We start from the raw sequence: 21,430 nt of genomic DNA, 5'->3' as shown, positions 1-21,430 counted from the left end.
TTTTTTTTCATAATCGTTCTAGTTTAAAATGGCGGGAAAACTGATCAAAATTTTTCCCGGTTTTCTGGTTTCCCGGTTATCTGGATACCGGATAAATGGTTCTCTACTGTAATAAATTAAAATTCAAGTGTTTTACAAATTTAAGAAGCCTTCCCACTGAAAGTTTCTTCATGTTGCTATGTTGGTCTACTTCCAAGGTTGGCAAGTTTCAGCCGAGGTGGTTAAAATCACTGGTAGAAACCAGTTAAAACTGGTATGGCAGAAACTCTTTTCTGCACATAAAAGTAAGTACTGAGATTGACATACAACGGATAATTCATAGAAAAAACAATTAAATGTTAAACAAAGTTCAATTTATTTACAAAATTATCACCATTCAAAATCAAATATTACATTACACTCTGCATTAATCTATAACAAAAGACAAGTTTTGATGCAGTTTCTAAACCTAAACAATTTCTCAATTTGCTATGCACGAACGAGAAATTTGAGAAGATTCTCTCAAGTCCAGCAAAACTAACAGGCATTGCCATCAAGGAACAAGCAAGATTTGTGAAACTTTCATCTATTGCATATTTTTTAAAACTGGACCGCCATGTAGCAGCTGGGGTAGTTGTCAAAACTTGACTGGAAAAATAAGTTTCAGGAAATGGGGCCGATTTGTTTAATTTGCTTTGTGGGGTCGATTTGTTATAAATATTTGATATACTGCACTCTTTATATTTAATGTAAACAAAATAATATATATGACAAACAATGAATTAAAAAGTTTGTTACAGTTATATGGAGTTACATTTTTCAGTTTACTTAAACAAAATGTCATTAACCAATTACTAGAACTAAAATAGAAGTTTTTTTAGTTTCTGCCAGTTTTTACCGGTTATAACCAGTTTCTGCCACTGGCATGGCAAAAACCTGTTTCTGCTGGCAAAAAGCCAACCCCATCTACTTCAAATGCACCAATCAAATTCTCAATTTCTAAATGTGTAATTTAGATTAAATTTTATTTTGATAAACGAATGACAAAAAAACAACGAATGACAAATTCTTTTTTTAAAAAAATAATAAGAACATCCCCACTCTTCTCTGAAGATGAAATCAGATTAAACTTAGTATGTCTTTGAACAGCAACGTCAGAACAGTTTAGAGCAAAATTTGAATTCCCCCCCCCCCCTGGAGATACTTCTGAATTGTGATCTGTCATGCACCCGAGGCAGAATTTTTTCGAGCTTTCAGCGATATATCTTTCTAATACTAACATCTTTCTGCAAGATACTTTTAAAATAATAAATATACATATAGATCAGTGATTCTCACTCATGCTTCGAGTATTCGAAGTGTGAATGCAGTTAAGTCATCAATGCACATTTTAATATTTCGAGTGTAAATAACATAATCTGTTTTAAAGAAAACATTGTGGCAAGTAGAAGTAATAAAATGCACTTTGACTATTAAATTTCAAGAGGTAAAATGATTAACAATCCTACAAAGTGTAACATGGAACTAATGGTGAATAAGGAAGCAATCCTTGATGCATTTCTGCGCATTCATCCCTTGAACATTGATTCATTTTCGGTATCACATCACAGCCGCATGCATAAATCTTTGTTAAAAGAATTACAGTGAAAACAAATTTATCATAACCTATCATTTTTTAAATACAACCTATTCTGTTACATACAACTAGCTTCGATAAAAAATACATTATTAAATTTCAGAAACAACTTTTAATAATCCTAAATGTTCACATCGATAAAATCATAAGAATAAATTATATTCGTTCTTTTAAAATAGCCTAGTTTATCAGAATGGAGTAAAATAAACAAATCTTTGGTCCAAGCTAGTAACCTTAAAAATTAGTTTGTGAGTAACATTAGCTTATAGCTTGCAAAAAAATATGGGTCACTGCAGAGGACGCTGTATTTTTATCTCATGGAGTCAATTCATCACAAGATGTCGCTGTCACAAGCCTATTATAGTTTGTCTTCAAGAACTTCTATTGTTTATAAAAATTGGACTTGCTTTAGACAGTTTTTAGGTAATGGAAAGAAGCAACAACTTGATCTGAATGAACCAAGATGAATGTAAACTATACAAAAACATTAGTTTTATATAAAATTATTTCGAAATACATTAAATTTTAATTCAATCCCCCCGTTCCAAAAATCCAATCATTAAATTTTAATCAATTCTGTCCCGCAGTGGACTGATCGTTAAGACACGGTTCCCAGCAGATCACCGAAGTCAAGCATCACTAGCTGCGATCAGTGTGCGGATGGGTGACCACTTGGATCACTCTGTGTAGGGACCGAGGGTGTGCGGTATTGGTCCTCGTTAAACTGTGCTACCGTAAAGTGCTCGACTTCGCGCGCAGGTCGTCGAGCTACCGAAGCGGGGGTGCCATCCCCTCCGCAGAGGATCAAAATTGTGATGGCATGTCTTCGGATCATCCTCCGGGATGTTTCCCAGACCGTCGCCAATAGCCCATTGTGCAGCTCTAGTGCGACGTAAATTAACGACAACAACAACAAAAATAATGTCTAAAAATAAAATCGACACTCAAATTACAATGTTAAGAGCTAGATGAAAAGAATTCAATTGCTTTTAGCAAGATTCAGCAAAACTTGCTTTTGGATGGATGCAAGACTCATAGGGAATTTTTTCTTCTTTTTTTAAGCATGCGCACTTTTATTTTTTGGTGTTTCTTCTACTTTTTGTGAAAATGTTAAAATAGTACTTCTGAATACATTTCTTACTCCATTGGTAAATCAGAGACAATTTGAGTAGGATTAGCTTGGCCGTCCTTGTCTCCAGTTTTAAGCCTTTGAGACTTAGTTTTATGCAGTTAGCGTTTCCGCGTTTCCGCTTAGTTATGCGTTTCCGCGATTGAAAAATTTCATTGTTTGAACAAATTAAATTTTTTGGTGCAACAGATTGCGTTTGCAAATCCTCCACGGATGTGATGCAAAGGGTCGTGTGGACCTGCGTGGGTCACTTGAGTGCAGTATGAATTTCTATGGATCTCACTCACCGTGAACCTTGTCGTTTTGTGTTACTGTTTTTTTTTTTTTTCTTCTTCTTTTTTCCTTGAAAGGATCGTAGTACTTAGGTATTTATTCGAACTACTACTTTATACGGTTAACCACGGTAGAATGAGAATGGTTCTTACGAACAGAAATGAGCAGGCAAAACCTTATTAACCATGTCTGAATGACGCAAAGCCCTAGAGCACAAAGTCATTTCTATATTTTGATAGTGCTTCTTTAAAAAGTGGCTTGATATTCATTATGATAATTCTCTTGCCATTACGAATTAATTTCTAACTGGAAGATGTTATAAAATTAAAGAAAATATTCAGCAGAAAATGCACTCAAAGAGTTAAAGTGATTTTTCCACACTAGATAACTATGACGTTATCAAGATATTTGAGTATTTCAAATAGTCTCTCTTTAAAATTATCTGAACATCGTAAATTTTCGTTGGTAATTACTATGCATAAACTTTTGACTAATTGCATGAACTCAAGTGTTATTTTATTGAATCCCAATTCAGAATTTCGTAATTATTCTAACTTGCATTCATATATTATTCTTGTAGACAAATTCCATTGGTTGTTACTTTTTAGATATTGCTCTTTAACTATCGTTTTCGAGGGTATATATCGTTATCCATCGTATAACTACAATTTCCAAGGTGACAAATGGATTATAAACTTGGAAATTTAAGTTAACAAAAACATGTGGATGCATTTGCATTAATTTCTGGGACATTTTTCATTGCATGTATTTTTTTTTAGCATTCCGTGAAAGGAAAATACTGCAAATCAAAATTAAATCGTTACTGCCAGGTAGCAGTTCTGTTACCACTCTGCATAAATTAAGAAAATAAAAGTATAACATAAAATTTCTCAAAATATAAAAACTCACCTAAAAGCTGAAGAGGATTCCATTTTTACAATCCATCATGTAAAAATCCAATTGATGATATTTTGGGAAAATTATAAAAGATTTACTACATACATTCTTTTAATTTTTACCAGCTTTTGAAACTAGTTGACATATTATCTGCAGCGCTTACAATTTTTTTTATTTATTTATTTAAATTTAAGTATTGTATTGTTTCAAAGATAAATTTTTTATCAGTTTAGACTGAGAGGTAATTCCTGTATTAACCCTTTTGTGACGGGAAGCGCAAACTTGCGCTTATCGCTGAGGCCGGCAGTCTCTCTCGCAAGTTTCTGTTCACGGCCGGAGGGTTTTTTTGCTGTTAAGCCTAAATCCATGAAATACCGAAATATCAACGCATGGTTTAATAATATGCTGCAGAATATTTAAATTGCAAATGCTATATATATATTTCTATAAATACTTTATTTAATTAAGTTATTTCTTGTTTAAATTTATATTTTACACATTTTATTTTCATTATGTACTTACCATTTAATAACTTTCACCATTATATATCTGAAAACTAAATTATATGACCTAAAATTCTTTTATGTATGAAAAATTTGAAGACACTGACATTGCACTAAAAACTGAACCACAAATCGAAATACCCAATGCTGCAAGGGGAAAAAAACCTCCCCTGCTTACTGTACACAAATACCACGTGCGAATTTAAAGAGCCGTCATAAAACATTTCTTTCTCCTCCATTCCTTCTCCCTAAAAACTATGTGTATGTGAGGCATACTATTCTCATTTTGAGTAGGTCAAATCTACATGTATCTAAAACCATATACAGGGGTCTGTCCAGACATTTTGTGAAAGGTTCGTTTTCGTAAAATTGTGAAAAAATGACTTGTCATTTGTGAATATAAAATAAACGATAAGTCACATTCTTGCAACCAGGGTCCTGCTTTGGTGAATGTATGCAAATTGGATCCGTTATTGCAAAAAAAACTTTTTCAATGAGTTTTTAAATTGTTAAAAATAAAATTAATAATTAAAAAAATAAAATAATGATTAAAAAAATTAAATTTTTAAAAAATAAACAGCAATGGCAGCTACTAAATTAGCGATGCGACATACAAATATTTGGTATTTAGCCTATACTGCTGAGCGTAGAATATTCATTTCGGACGAATAAAGGAAGAAGCGTCTGCCGAAAACGCAATTTAGTTCGTTTACATCTGTCTTTCTTCCCCTTTTGGGAAGGGTTTATTTGATTAACAAAATGATAATGAAGATGAAGAAATTTGTGAAGGGTCCGATTAAAAGATAAATTATTTTGTGAAGGGTCCATTTTTAAGTTAAAATATTTTGTGAAGAGTCCGTTTTTATGAAAAGAGGTTTTGTGAAGGGTACGTTAACGGACCCAAATTTCTTCTAAACAGACCCCTGATATGGACATACAATGCCATCTTCTGGCAGAAATTTTATTTTTTAAAACGTTCCAGGACACTGGCACAAATGAGTGACGGCCGGGGGTGAACAAGAAAACGCTCTGGCAAGCCAGTGTGTCGGTCGGGAAGTGAGTGTGTTTCTTGCTGGCACGTATATGTGACAGTCGGCGTGAAGGGGTTAATGCTCACACATTTATGTGATTAGTATAAAATCCAATCATTAAAAAATATTTTAAAAATAATCCTTTTTTTTCTGAGATTGTTTAATGTACATCAAGTTCAGTACAATAATAAAACTAAATTACATCGAAATCAGCATTTTTGTCTTTATGAACTTGGCTTTCACGTTAAGAGTTCACATTTTTTAATCAAGGTCATTCAAAGACTTTTAGACAGTCACTGTCTCTGTTTAAATTCTCGGCTTTAGATGGCGCCACTGGAAAACAAGAACAATCGCACCCCCTCTGCCTAAACAGGCATATGTCAACAACTTCCCTATTGCAGAATTTTTCCGAGCTTTCTGCGACAAAATTCTCTAGCACTAATATCTTTCTGAAAGATGCTTTTAATAATAACAAGCATGTATGTTACTAATTTAAAATAGAAAAAACGTTGTGTTTACAAAAAAAAGAAGAAAAAAATTTATTTTTTCTTAATTGAACAAGTAATAATTTTTTATTCTGATACTATGGGTGATATTCTTCCATTTTGTTGAGGGGGGGGGCGCACAAATTATTTCCTTCTTTGCTTTTTGAAAATAATCATCACAATAAAAAATCATGAAATCCATAGTAGTAATTGCCTAGAAAAATATTGACGTCCAAATCACGTGAATCAGACTCTTCAATTGCGTGTTTCTTTTCGAGATTAGGTTGTTGTAAAAAATAATGTATAAAAAGTATGGGATTAAAAAACTATGGAGAAATCAATAACAGTAACTGCCAAAAAAAAAAAAATCAATAGAATTATTACCGAAAAAGTAAATAATCAAATGCATTCTTCAAATTTTCCATTTTGTTTGAAATATATATCGAGATATAGTCAAAACGTGATAATCAATAATTGCCAAAAATACAATTGAAACACTACCTCGATTTACGAATAGTAGGTATCGGCTTGAATTGAACGTGTCAAAAAGTGATTATCTAAATGCATGATTAAAATATTAAATGTTAATTTCAGTGGAAAAGAAAAGTAAAATTTTTTGCTTCTCAAAATAAAAATCTTTCTGCAAGGACTCTGTAACGTTCTGCAACAACGTCGCTGCGATTCTGCCATATGGCTTAACTTTAAATGAAATTATAACAAATTATTAACTATTTCTGCATCTGGTGTTCACAGATTTTAATTAGTTTACTAATTTTATCCTTATTTTAGACAAACGTTTCTAATATAGGATATATGAATTAGAAAGATGGATTTATTAAATTTTTTTCTTTATGGGCAAAATAGGTTGAGTGTAAGGTGAATACCCCATTGCATTGATGAAAATATAATATACAACAACTTCTTGACATTTGATAGTAAGAGTTTCAATTTATTTTCTTTTGTCCCTTTTTGAGGAAAAAGATTACAACAAGCAAAATACATTTTCTCTGAAAAATGGCAGCTGGTCATCATATACAAGGTATCCGCGCACCTGGAAAGTCATGAGAAATTGTGGAAAGTCATGAATTTCAGTATTGAACAAAATTTGTCATGAAATGTCATGATTTTAACTATTTTTTAAAAAAAATCATAGAAAGGCATGGATTTAGATTGCCGAAAAATCTAATTTTTAGAGTGGAATCCCCTCCCCCAATTTTATCTTGTTCCGAATATCTGAATTCCTAACAAAATCCCCACTCACAGTCATATTTGATTAAAATATAAAATGTTTTTATCGTGTTATTTAAATAGTATGGTGTTCTTTCAAAAATTGAAAGAAAAAACATGATTTCTAGAGCGAATTATCTTTTAAACTTCTGTGATTTCGGAATTTTTGTTATTTATTTTTTATTATTTTATCAATTTAAAATTCTGGCTGAAGCAAGCCAGTCATTGGTGAATTATTTTTATTCTGAATTGAAAACAGAAAAATCAGGAGTATTTCTTTCCTTTCCGATGAACAAGAAAAGTATCTTTAGAATAAAATATTCCGGAAAAAAAGGGAAAAAAAATTATTTGCTTTTGTATTTTTTCCAGCTATTTTGTTGTTTCAACTCTTTCTTTTCTAGATTTAAAATCTATAAATATGAAGATGCGTAGTATATCAGTTTTGGTATCAGATGCGTTGTATACCTATCATTTCAATTAATGTTATTATAATGCTTTTTTAAATTTATTGTTGTGTTTTTGTTGGAGAAAATAGTAACTTCGTTAAGTTGTGAAAAATTATTGGAATTAGTCATGGAAAATCATGAAAAGTCATGAATTTGAAAATCTAAAATTAAGCAGATACTCTGCATCTAACTATGAACTAACCACACTTTTAAATTTATTGTTAGAAAATTTATGTCTTAATTCAAATTTTTTTTAACATGATGACGAACTGAGTTAGAGGGGGGAAATAATATATAAAATAATACTTGTGTGTAAGCACTTTGAAAAATTACTATAATTTCAAAAAAATCAGAAAAATCTTGTTTATTCCAATGAAAAATATGTATTAAAAAGATTCTAACAGTTTTATAATTCTTTTTTCATCGAATATAAATTTCAAAAAATATCTATATCAATTAACAATATTTATCTAGTTGAAGGTAAATCATACCTGATAAGTATGTACAGATCAACTATAGAAATATTCTATTTTAAAGTATTATATAATATTATAGGACTAACTAACAAATACAAATTGTACTTCTTTCTTTCTTTTTTTTTTAATTAATGCAAAAATGGATGATAAAAATATGCAAATGATGTACATTTTGTATGCATTTCCTTTGTGTTGCGTTTGTATATACTGTCAAAATCTATTTAGTTTATGTAATATCGGGTCATTAAGTATGAAACGTCCGATTTGAGGCTGAAAGTTTGGTTTATTATATCTCGGGTAAGAAATAATATAATTGATCAAACTATGCACCTAAACTATCAATACAACATTGCCATTTTAACGATAGCTTACTAATATCGCTAGCGAAAAAAATTTGGAGAGCAGTTGGTGATGAAATCCCGAAATGCATTTTACACCGCATGTTGGGAATTAAATATTTTTCCTTGCAAAAAATTGTCCAAAGCTGGGAAAAAATGGTAATCAGTTGGCACGAGATCTGAGGAGTACGGTGGGTGACAAAAGGTTTCCAGACCCAGTTCCTGTAGTTTAACTAACGTGGATCTTGCAATGTGTGGTCGAGCATTGTCCTGCAGGAGGGTTGGTCTGTCCCTGTTGATCAATCTCGGCTGCTTGATTTGCAGCTGCCTCATCATTTCTTATAACTGTTCACAGTAGAGGTCCCCTGTTATCGATTGCCCAGGTTTCATAAAACTATAGTGTTTAACACCCGCGCTGTACCACCAAACAGACACCATTAGTTTTTTTTTTGGCGTATACTCCGCATTTGGGCGTGTTTTGGCACTTCATCTTTGTCCAACCATTGTGCCGAACGCTTGTGATTATCAAAAAGTATCCACTTTTCATCGCACGTGTCTATCCGGTGCAAAAATGGATCGCCTTTTAGTCTTGATGCCAAAGAACAGCAAGCCTCAAAATGGTTCCGTTGATGACGCTCGCTCAACTCATGCGAAACCCACTTATCCAGCTTTTTTACTTTTCCGATTGCTTTCACATGACTTAATATTGTTGGGATGGTAACTTCAAACCTTGATGCTAGTTCATGCGTCGTTTGAGATGGATTTGCTTCCACTACAGCTTTCAGTTGGTTGTCATCCACCTTGCTTTCAGGCCGCCAGCGTGGTTCATTTTGAAGATCAAAATCTCCAGATTGAAATTTTATGAACCATCGACGTACTGTAAGTTCGTTAGCTACATCCTTGCCAAACACTTTGTTGACATTTCGGCTTGTCTGCGCTGCATTTGTTCCATGACAGAACTCATATTCGAAAATAACTCTCATTTTTGTCTTATCAATGGCTTACAATATTTAACCTCCAGGGGACAATGCGATAGACTATTAAAAACTAAAAAGTGCACCTGAAAACCAGATGGCGTACCTTCTCAATGCAAAAATAAAAAATAAAGGACAATCCAAATGAAATATTGGAGACATCTGGTATCAAACTTGAAGCTTTAGGTAATCGGACATTTCATACTTAATGACCCAATATTTATTAGAGTTCTTGCAGAAAGGTCATAAAAAGATTTAATAACTTTAAAATGTTCTGATTTAAATAAAAAAGAACTCTGATTTTCATTAAATTATCTACATTTAGTATGAAAAATGTAACTTAATCAATTTTTTTTTATTAATTTAGCACCATTGGAGGATTTTTTCTCGACAGTATGCTATTTCGAACTCTAGAAAATCTGAATTGCTATGTGGTCTGAAGCCATTGTTTTGCAGGACATTCAGCTCATGTTTAGTAAGTATTGGTAATTTGTTCATGAAAGCTTGGATGTAGTGTTATACTAATTTAGTAACATTTGCATAATTATCTTGAAATTTGAATTGGAGAAACCTTCTAATCTATTTAAACCTTATTTTTAGATCCTAATAATTAAATAGTAAGGTAGTTAAGGCAAATAAGAACTTTATGGCTTTATTTTAGCCAACGTGTATTAATACTTCAGAGCTTCGTGTTATGCTTCTAGGGAAGAAAAGTTTAATAAAAAATTCAAGAGTCACAATTTTAGGTACTTAATGGTTACTGTGACCGCTTCTATCTCTCTCTCTCTTTCCCTGTGTATATATATATTAGCATATCGACGTATTAACTTAACATAAATTTTAGCCTCATTTTCTACCTTTCCCGCTCAAGACTGTTGGAAATATGATCAATGATCGCTGCAGAATGGCAGAATTTATGCTCGTTATTTATCTCACAGCACGAGTCATCACGTGCACAGGCTGCATGGAATGCGCATGCGCCGACAACAAAATTTTGCAACACAGCCAGGTGTAAAAAGAGATAAAAAGTCAAATTTTGTAAACCTTTTTTCATACTTTGCCTGGGACCTACTAATGACTTAAATATATTTTGCATAAATACCTTGTTTAAGAATTCTCTTGTGTGTATTTATTAATATTGATTACGGTTGCAACATTGATATTTTTTTTTAAAGAATTAGATGAAACTCAGTGGCTGCATTAGTTGTACACATATTTTGCTCATATTTATTATGATGCGGAAAAATGTTGCTTTATTAAAAAAATAAAACTTTGTTGAGAATGAAAGATAATGTAATCTGTATTCACTAAGAATAGAATTTCATTTTTGGAGACTATGTTTTTGTTGAAATCATTATTTTAGAAATCATAAATTTTTTTAAAATTACTTTTTCCTCCTTTAATTAAATCAAGATGAATTATTAAATATTGTGTAGAATAACTAAGTAATTACTAGATTTTTTTTAATATGATGTCATTTTTTTTAATACATAACTGATGTCATAGACAATTTTTTATTTTTATAATTGTGATCATTCATTGTACTTTTTCATTTCAAAGATATTTTTTATAAATTTTTTTTTCTTATCTTAAATCTAATTTTCTGCTTTAAATACAGTAGGGAACCGATTATCCGGAACGATCAGGACCATCGCTATTCCGGATAACTGATTTTTCCGGTTTTCTGAATCGCTACAAAAAGCCGTTTTTTTTATTGTTAAACCCAACTAAAAAAAAAAAATATTTAGAAATAATCTTAAAAAGAAGAAAAAACGATGAAGTAATACACTAATGATTATTTCCAAAATGATGGTAAGGTAAACATCTTTCAAAATAGAAAGAAAAATCCTAAAATCTTATGAGGAAAAAAACATTTTTTTAAAAAATGGCAGGTAAATTTATAGAATTTCGTTCCGGTTTTTTGATTTTCCGGTTTTCTGATTTCCGGATAACGGGTTCTGTACTGTATTAGCAGAAATACAAATAAAAATTTAAAACTAGAAATACAGTAGAGAACCAATTATCCGGGATGCTCGGGACCATCGCTATCCCGGATGTCTGAATTTCCCGGTTTTCTGGAACGACCAAAAAGTGTCGTTAATCGATGTTTTATCACACCTGAATTGCAAGGAAAAAGTGTAACACATTTTAAAGTAAGAGAAAAAAGAAAAGCACTCCTAATTTTAAAAAGAAAAAAAAATGGTAGAAAAATAACATTTAAAAGAATAAAAAAAATTTGCAAATTTAGACAAGAAAAACAAGTTGGAAAGATACGAAATTCTCATATTTATTTTTTAAAAATAATTACAATTCCTAAATTAACTAATATAAACAAAACCAATGATTAAATAATGCAATATATTTCATACCTAATTATACGGGGGGAGGGGGGACGATAAATTAAAAGGAAAACTTATTAGTCTAAATAAAAACAACACTTGAAAATTATCAAAACGATAGGTAAAAAAGGCACTAGCATAAATATTAAAACCCGGAACAAGGCAAGATTAATAAGATTAATGGAGTTTTTTTTATTAAAAGAACCCAATGATAAAGTTAATGAATAAAAAGAATTAATTTATTGAGTGCAAAATTTATCATGAAAAGAAAAAAAATCAAACGTAGTGGAATCAGAAAAGCAAAACTGCAATCTGCTTTATAAAATAATCGTATGTTTAAATTAATAAACAATTCTCATTTTACTTTTTTTTATAAAAACACGATTTTTAACGTAAGCAGAAGTGATTCCACATCAAGAAAAACTTGCAAATGATACCACACTTCCAAAGAAAAAGAATTTATTCAAAAGAAAAATATTTTATTTTTATTAATCGATGTCAAGATAAATATATTTTTCTCTTTCATCTACTGTTCACTGATATGCATGTGCAATGCATTTTCACATGCACTGATATGCCTTGTGCAATGCACAAAGAGAAAACTAAATCAGCATGCCACTCCTTTGAGTTTGATTGACGACCTAAAGGAGAAAATAAAACGTTTGTCCCTTCCCTGCCTCTTCTCGATCTAAAGATCTTCAAGGTCACGGAAAAACGGGGGTGAATTCTCCCCTTCCTCACATTTTCCTCTACTCAACTTCAAGGATGAGTCCAATTTCCGCTTTGTTTCATAATCGTTCTAGTTTATAATGGCGGGAAAACCGAGCGAAATGTTTCCCGGTTTTCTGGTTTCCCGGTTATCTGGATACCGGATAAATGGTTCTCTACTGTAGTTGTTATTTTATTGTCATTAAAAGAAAAGTTATATGGAAAGGGAGAAAAAAATTATTCAAGTCTACATTATTTAAATAAAAGTGATTTATAAAATGACGTTACTCGAGATAAACACCAGAAACGTAGTTAGAATTTAGACATATTTTCGAAACTGAGAAATATACTTCTAGTGATTTTGTTCGATTATTACAAATGAAATTTATAATATCACGTAAACAGTTTAATGCTTTCTTCTTTATTATTTGCTTTGTTAATTGATTATTTTTAATATACATTTATAATACGATGAACTCTCGCTACTACGATATCCGATACAACAATAACTCCCTCTATTACAATAATGTTTCGTGGTCCCGACGAACTTGCATATGAATTAATGTTATCCACCTCTCAATATTCTCTGAAGCAATAAACCCACCTGTAAAACGAAAAAAAATTTTCTTCAAATTTCAACCTTTTTTTTTAAAAAAAAAAGATAACGGCAGGCACTGAACTTTCGTTCTTCACCTTAGAAGATGCCGGAAATGTTGCTCATTTATTTTTATCCAGTGGGCACCTGTGAACCAAAGTCACGAAGGCAAGCAACATTACCCACGCCACACTGCCACAAATACCCGTTCATAGGGTGGGCCGCATTCATACATTCACACATCAAAAGACAACAGAGAGAGAGAAACCTTCATGCCCAGAGCGAGATTCGAACCCGCTGCCATTGGCTTCACAGTCAGGCACGCTAACCACTCGGCCACCTGGCCGGCCAAATTTCATCCCTATTTTCTCCATTTTTATTGGTTTCCAAATAATGTAAAAAATCTTATTTTATTATATTTTGCCTTTTTTTTTCTTCTTTTTTTTCTTGGTCTTTTCTGAGAAGAAAAGACTCACTGCTGATTATGTACTTATCTTATTTCTTTTAACCACAGTGAATGTCTGTTGTATTCAGACTTCAATAACCCATCCTTGATGTACATAGACCACCCCCAAGACATTCCATTCTTAGAATTGCTTCCCTTTTCTCTTAGGAAGTCACAGATGTAACATTCCTATCTGATTTTATATTTAACCATAATTACCACTCTGCAAATTATATTTTTATATAATCTAATGTATATAATTCTCTTACGTGGCTCCCAAATTTTGGCTGTATTTCTTTTCCGCCCATGGCAACGTTTGCTTTGTTTTGTTTATGTTACTATTTCTCTTACACGGCCACAAAAAAAGCCTCATTACAACTCCCCGAATGGCAACGCTAGAAAATCGACCAACGATTGCCGCTAAAAATGTCACATGCCAAATCTAGCTGAGGTGGCTCAACATATAGCGCTTTTAAAAATGGAAACTGAAATAACCAGAGAGCATCAGCTGCGGCAATCTCATACTATTAAGCTGGGCAGAAGTGAGTAGTCTTTGTCGATGGATCTCTATTTTAGTATTTTGTCTAAAGCACTTTTTTTCACGAATTTATATATTACAAATTTATTTGATGATTTTTGATTTATATCGCGAATTATACCATAGCACATTTCTAATAGGTTTAAGGAATTACCTGTTATTTATTTGAATTCAAATTTATTTTCATGACTTAGTATTTACTAAAAAGATGTAATTTTTTTTAAAAAAAAAAAACAAGTTTTTATATGGATTTGAATGATTGTTTTGAATTCTTAGAATTTTAAGTTAGTAGCGAGCAAAGCGAGCTTGGTTTGCAAAGCAAACCATATAAGATTGCATAGCAATTTTCGGGGGTTGGCGAGCAGGGGGCGCAGTTCACTAGTATATAAATAGATTTATAGTTTATACATATATAACATTAAAATGTAGGAGAAAACTTATTGTGTCCCCTAAGTATGTAGTTCTTCGATATGATAATTAATCCCTGTACAACAATATATTTATTTGGTCCCCAAAGTATTTTAGCGAGGTTTTACTGTACATATAATATATAATAATACTAATATGTATTTCCAATTAAATCATGATCAAAAGTATTATACCTGATTTCTTCATTTAGAATGCATATTAGCTATGACTAATTAATACCAACAAAAAGCAGTTATTACTGTGAGTTTACTGTAAATCCAATGGTGTGATTAGTAGGCATTAACAACTCACAGTCATGGCTATAATTGAGAACAATACTTGTAAAACTTATGGTAATACATTTTAATCAATGCCAATCGGCATGTGTAGGGGTCAAGGAACTGGCCTTGCATCAGAAAGGTTCTAGGTTCAAATCCCGGGCAACGCATGGATGTTCTTTCCTTTCCTGTACTATCTGTCCTTACTGTGGCAATGTTGACCCACCTAATATGGTGCCCCTGAAAAAATGGCCAACAAATCTGCCCTTCAGATGCCTGTATGACAAAAGGTCATTCTCCAGCTGGGCATTGGAAAAAAAAAATATTTTAATCAAAAACCAGTTTTTTTTTTTAGTCTCATAAAAAATACATATAATTATTAGAATTAATGATAGAAAAGAGAATGCTCCTCTGAGCACTATGCACCTACATATGCATATATTTTCATCTCAAAGATATTTTTCTTTTATCAAACATTTTTTAATTTTATATCTGCTTTGCTTTATTGGAAATATATAACTTCAACTATTTTGGCAATTAGACATATTTTTCAAATAACTGCCATGTAAATTATTGGGCAGTTTGTGTTTAGGTTTTACTATGATAATGCCTCATTTTATTAACTGTTTTAGATTAAATAATTTTAACTACTCAAAATCTGGTCTTAATTGATTATGAGGATAGTATTTTTACAATTAATATCTGTCACATGAAGTATAGTAAGAAAGGAGGAAAGTATACTCAGACTTAAAGGATGTATGTATTATTAAATCTAAGAAACATAATGTAATAAAATTTAACCTGTAGTACCTGTAATTTGTAAAATTGTTATTATTTTCGAATATAACTTTTATAAAAAAAATATTTAAAAAAATCCGAAACACTATTTATTATGAGATGCAAAGAATTTGGTAAATACTTACCTCATTACTTACATCCTGCTATTATCTAGCAAATGTTTTTTTGGAGTGCAGCTAAGAAAGAAGGAACAATAGAAGGAAATACTCTATATTAAAATAAAGAAGAAACCCACTGAGCTATTTTGCATCTTATAATTATATCCTTCAAGACAATTTACTCACAGATGTCAACAATTGTGCGTCATAGTTCATTTAAGTTCTATGTCAGGTGTTCATCAGGAGTGATGACAAAACTACGCTCGTAAGGCAATTTTTCCCAATGGAAGAAGCCAGTTACTTACTCAACTTTTCACCTACTTGTACAATAATTTATGTGAGGTGCTTGGTAGGTAGTTAGACAATTCAGTAGGTAGTAAGACAATTTTTCCCAATGGAAGAAGTCAGTTACTTATTCAACTTTTCACCTACTTGTACAATAATTTATGTGAGATGATCAGTAGTTAGTAATTGGTTAATTGGTGGTTGGGGACAAATCTCGATGTCTAAAGGCCGAGACTTGAACAGAATACTCGCTCTCCCTTTGTTTTTTTAAAAGCTAATATCATGTAAGATTCTTCCAGAAGGGTTTCGGTAATGTGTAGCCATTACTATGTTCTGTTAACTTTTTCATCTAAATTATTCACGATTCATAATTTTCGAATAAATTTTTATTTCTGCAAGAGCTTTCTGCAAGAGTTAGTTACTGTGTAAATTACTCTGCGGTTTATTGACTGTTGGGAAAAAGTTCCATATCCAACAACTAAGACTATAGAGGCGCGATCCATAGCTTCTGCAGTTTGAAAATACGTGTATACGTTTTTGAAACATTAAATTTGAAAATAATCTTAAAATGTGCCACCCCAATGTTTATCAAAGGCTATATAAGGAGAAAAAAATTATTAGTTTGCTATTGCAATATATATATTTTTATTTCAGAAAATATCCAACCATTGAGTCAAAAAATATTTTGTTTGTGTGCTACTACTATGGATACTTTTAACTAATCCAATTTATTTTACATTTTAGAGAATAGTGTCCAGTAATGGATTTCATTCAAGGTTACACCTACAAAATGATCTGATGAATCATGGTAAATGTTTTTTTCTAATTGAACAAAATTTTTATACCAAAGTTTGTTACTGATGTGATAATTTTATTGGTTTCTTTTTTCCTGGAAATTTTATATTGTACTGTTACCCTTCAAACTTTGGTTAGGCTGTGATTGCTAAATTAAACTTTGGTAACAGTTACCCAGGTTCAAAAATAGACAAATAACCAAGGAATTACAGGAAACACTTAACATTTAAAACTAATTTTATTACAACTCTAAATTTTCAACAAACATAACTCCAATCATTTCCAAATGCTAACATGGGCATAAACATCTCCAAATTATACACTATTTCAAGTTCCAAATTTTTCTACACAAGATTAACCTTTTCAATGTAATGCAATTTTAAAATTCCAAGGCATAACATTCCATTAATCCAAATCAAAAAAAGACAATGAAGAAATAAAATGCAATCTCATTCTAAATCTACTAAAATCACTTAAAATTTAGATTATGATATCTCTATAACCTGTAATTAAGCTTAAATATCAATGGCTCTTCTTCAAATATGTTTCTAAAAACACAGTAGAAACAGTTTAAAATTTAGGGTAAATTATTCCTCTAAAATGGTATCCTAATCAAAATTAAAGTTTTATGAGTACTAAATGCATTTACTGATCACCTTCTGGAACGCCCACCGGAATTGCAGCTAAACTCGTGGACAACTAATGGAAAAAGTTTTATTTGAATATCTTAAAAAGTTTCAGGCAATTTTTTGAGTAGTTTTTGTACTTTTTAAGAGAAGGCTCAAAACAATCAGGGGTTTTCCACAAATTATATTTTGTTTCATAAAACAGAATTTAATAACCAACAGGGTTGCCACTCCACAGGGAGAACCTGGAAAATACAGGGAATTTTTAGTTCTTCTTTACAAACTGGGAAAATAAAGGGAATTTTGTTCCTTATTTACATCTTGTAAAAAATGGTGACCACTCAAAGCACAATCTATGGGATATTTCAGTTATACTAAACTACGAGGGTTGTAAATTAATTAGTGGCAACTTTACCTTGAAGCTCACAGAAGGGCGGACATGCGCTAATAGGATATGGGAGCGGTGGCGCTGTTGTTGATGTGTAGAGTGCAAAAAACAGTCGATCTGCTTAGAAGGGTAGTTGTTGGGTGGCGTTAAAGTGAGGAGTTTCTACAAAATCTACTAACCATTTTTCACAAATAATAAATCTTCCATTATAATTTCATATTTTAAATAATCTTGCATGATTCAGGCTTACATTCATTATAGGTGTTTTTGGAAGAACATTCAGAACATCTGCTGCTTGTTCTAATTCTGAGGATCCGAAGAAGAAAGGAGATGAAGAAGGTAAGTGCATTGAAAATACCCTAATACAACAGTTCATAATATAGCTGATGATGAACTTGTTGCTATAAGCAGATACACATATTTAATGTTAAAATAGCAGAGGGGAATTTATATTCATAAGCCCATCTTTTGTTTTGAACAACTGCACTATCAGACCAAAAGTATCCAGACACCCAATGGTATGGACTTCAGAGTGTACTGAGGTACATATTAACAGGATGTTGGTTCCTCTTTTGCATCAATGACACACATCTGAAAAGACTTTCAACCAGTTTTTAAATAGGAATTGACTTCCATCACGGCTTGCAGTGAGGATGGCTACGTAATTTGCTCTCTAATTCATCCCAAAAGGTGTTCTATCGAATCGCTGAGAAGGCCAGTCCAGTTTTTGAAAACCTATTTCGTCAAACCACGTCTCTGCAAGGCCACGATGTGTGAATGGAGCAGTTATCCTGCTGGAAGAAAAATGGGCCGAAATATTGCCATAGAGTTGGGAGTGCAGCACTATCCACATGCATCTCCAAGTTCATGTTTCCAACCACAGGAACTAACCAGCATAACCACGAGAAACACCCCAACACCATTATGCTTCCATAACCATAACAACCTGATACTATTGGCCGGATAGTGTATTTTGATTTTAAATACATATCTACCCTAGCAGCAAAATAGCTTGGGCCGTCATTGGACCAATATTCACGAATCTTGGCTCAATAAGGGTTCAAAGGGCCAATATTTTTCCGATATGGGCCCTGTATGGAATTGTCCGATTCACCCGATATTTTACTGCCACTTTGAAACCAATATCAGCCCTATATGGAATTGTCCGATTCACCCAATATTTTACTGCCACTTTAAAACCAATATCAACCTTATATGGAATTGTCCGATTCACCCAATATTTTACTGCCACTTTAAAGCCAATATCAGCCCTGTATGAAATTGTCCGATTCACCCAATATTTTATAATCATTATTCAGCCAATACAAGTCCTATATAGGCCAATATTGAATCTGCATAGGACTAATATTAGAAAATCTAGACATCCCAATGTGGGTTTCTCGGAGCACGTTCATATGGGACCCATATCGAGCCAATTTTGAGGCCAACTGGGGCCAAGGTAAAATTTTTGCTGGGATAGAGTGGAGTGAATTTTCTAGCTGACAGGCTACCAAATCCTAACAACTTTTTGTCAGAAGGAAATGAAGTGCATTACCTTTTGATGACATTGATTACAGTGAATGTTGATTTTAGTTGTAATTTGTCAAGAAGAAAGTAATAGGGGGTCAACTAAAGGCACATTCTTTTGAGATGTTTTTTTCTTTCTTTTTTTTAAGAATAGCAAAAGAATCTTTTAACATGTTCTCCTACTAATATTTCACATACTGAGAGATTTGGTTTTCATTTTTCTTCTTTTGCAATTTTCTCTCGAGTATAATTGTTTTGTGTTATTTTAAACTTGATATAAGTGTCATTTTCAAAATTTGATGTCCAAAATTGAAAAAAAAAATTTTTTTTAGACAAAGTGTAATTTTAAAAAATAATTTAATATATTTACTACTTTTTTTGCATAATTGTAATTTTTTGTGCAGCTATTATTTTTTTTCCTTTGAGTAATTTTAGGTGATGCTTATCATGTCTGTCTTAACATGTTGGGTAGCGTTTTTAAAAAGTGCTTAAAGGAGCTTATTTCCGTTTTTTAAAAGCCCTTCAAGGTGTTTTTTTATTGAGTGTTTTTAAAAAGTGCTTAATTTACCCTTTTCGAAAAAAGGAATTAATTTTCTTACCATGTCGTTTTTCGGCACGTATTACGCAAAAGCGTGGTTTTCGCATTGTTCTATCGAACGCTCTTACAATTAATTTAATCAATGCATTTCGGCGTACAGTCGAACCATAGCGTATGAAAGCGCCAATCATTTTACAGGTTTGATAAAATACATGCGAGTCCGCGTATGCATGTACTGAGCTGGGTTCGGTGAGATTCTTGCACTGTCATGTGCAACTCTGCTACATTTTACAAGATATTCTCAATTTCAGGCTTCATTTTCAACCCCTGAAATCGAACCGAAAAATCTCTCGATTTTTTTATAATGGCTAATATAATAAAGGAAAGAGTTCTTTGTCAGAAACTAGTTATTTTATCATAATCATATATAAAATCTTTGAAAATTGTTTTGCATTTTGTTTATTTTTGATTTTGCTATACACCCTGAGCAATTTTACTAGTTTTACAAATTTTATGTAACTTTAATATAATTAATAGTATGTGAATTAGTTTATTTAAAAAAAATGCAAATAATGATTTGTCTGTAATTTATATAGGGTAAGGGGCATATCATTTTAATGAGCAGAAAGTCAGAAACCTTAAACGTTGAAATCCTATTTTATTTTAATTAAAACCTCTTAAACGCAGTTGAATATACATAGATATTTACCGCCAATTATGGCAAAATAGTAAGAAACAATCACTACTTAAAAGCTTCATCCACCAAATATAATTGTTAAAAGCAAGTTATAGTTGTATTTCAATTTTCTATCTACATTTTTTAACTTGATATATTTATTCATCCAATAACTTTTCAATAAATTTTTAACTTCACAATTCAGACATTTTTTTTCTCTCCATTTTCAGAAGAAGAATCTAAAACGTCGATGCTTGCAAAAGGTGTGCTTTGGATGATGACTGCCTACATATTTATTACTGTCATGTCTTTAATATTTCCAAGCAGTAACCAGCCAGAAGTATTGAGATATGTTTCTTGGCATGAGTTTGTTCACCACATATTAGCAAGGGGTGAAGTATGTTCCTTTCTAATTTTATCTCTGTATTATGATTTATTGATTATAGAGCAGTTCGATACTCTGATATAACTCATTGAATTGACGACTTGCATGACTCCTTTTCATTATTTTATTGAATATAACACGGATCGGAAGTTCAATATTCTGCTGTAGCTCATTGAATTGACGACTTGTATGACTCCTTTTCATTATTTTATTGGTTATAAAGCAGATTGTAAGTTCAATACTCTGCTATAACTCATTGAATTGACAACTTGCATGACTCCTTTTCATTATTTTATTGATTATAAAGTAGATTGTAAGTTCAATACTCTGCTATAACTCATTGAATTGACAACTTGCATGACTCCTTTTCATTATTTTATTGATTATAAAGTAGATTGTAAGGTCAATACTCTGCTATAACTCATTGAGTTGACGACTTGCATGACTCCTTTTCATTATTTTATTGATTATAAAGCAGATTGTAAGTTCAATATTCTGCTACAGTGTTTTCATCATAGAAAAAAAATGGGTGAGGATTTCTCACCCTTTCTCAAAAACAGGGGGAGATTTCAAAAAGTTAAGCGAGATTTCTAAAAACTAAAAAAACAC

The 21,430-nt window shown here is 31.9% G+C and overlaps 2 protein-coding genes across 2 annotated transcripts in view; one reads left to right on the top strand and one right to left on the bottom strand.

Annotated features, from left to right (window-relative positions):
* The window catches only part of LOC107447649 (TM2 domain-containing protein 2 amaretto), a 20,844-nt gene extending 18,992 nt beyond the window's left edge, over positions 1-1,852 (bottom strand). Inside the window, exon 1 of the mRNA XM_043050197.2 lies at positions 1,488-1,852. Coding sequence (XP_042906131.1) covers positions 1,488-1,651 — 164 coding nt within the window. The 5' untranslated portion in view covers positions 1,652-1,852. The remainder of the gene's footprint in view (positions 1-1,487) is intronic.
* Positions 1,853-3,188: 1,336 nt separating this feature from the next.
* The window catches only part of LOC107447654 (SPG7 matrix AAA peptidase subunit, paraplegin), a 73,928-nt gene continuing 55,686 nt past the window's right edge, over positions 3,189-21,430 (top strand). Inside the window, exons 1-5 of the mRNA XM_071187048.1 lie at positions 3,189-3,482; positions 9,762-9,869; positions 16,631-16,694; positions 17,957-18,034; positions 20,667-20,833. Coding sequence (XP_071043149.1) covers positions 3,408-3,482; positions 9,762-9,869; positions 16,631-16,694; positions 17,957-18,034; positions 20,667-20,833 — 492 coding nt within the window. The 5' untranslated portion in view covers positions 3,189-3,407. The remainder of the gene's footprint in view (positions 3,483-9,761; positions 9,870-16,630; positions 16,695-17,956; positions 18,035-20,666; positions 20,834-21,430) is intronic.

The sequence above is a fragment of the Parasteatoda tepidariorum genome, chromosome 10 (assembly GCF_043381705.1).
Source record: "Parasteatoda tepidariorum isolate YZ-2023 chromosome 10, CAS_Ptep_4.0, whole genome shotgun sequence".
Taxonomy (NCBI): Eukaryota; Metazoa; Arthropoda; class Arachnida; order Araneae; family Theridiidae; genus Parasteatoda; species Parasteatoda tepidariorum.
This window is presented reverse-complemented; position numbering and strand designations above follow the sequence as displayed.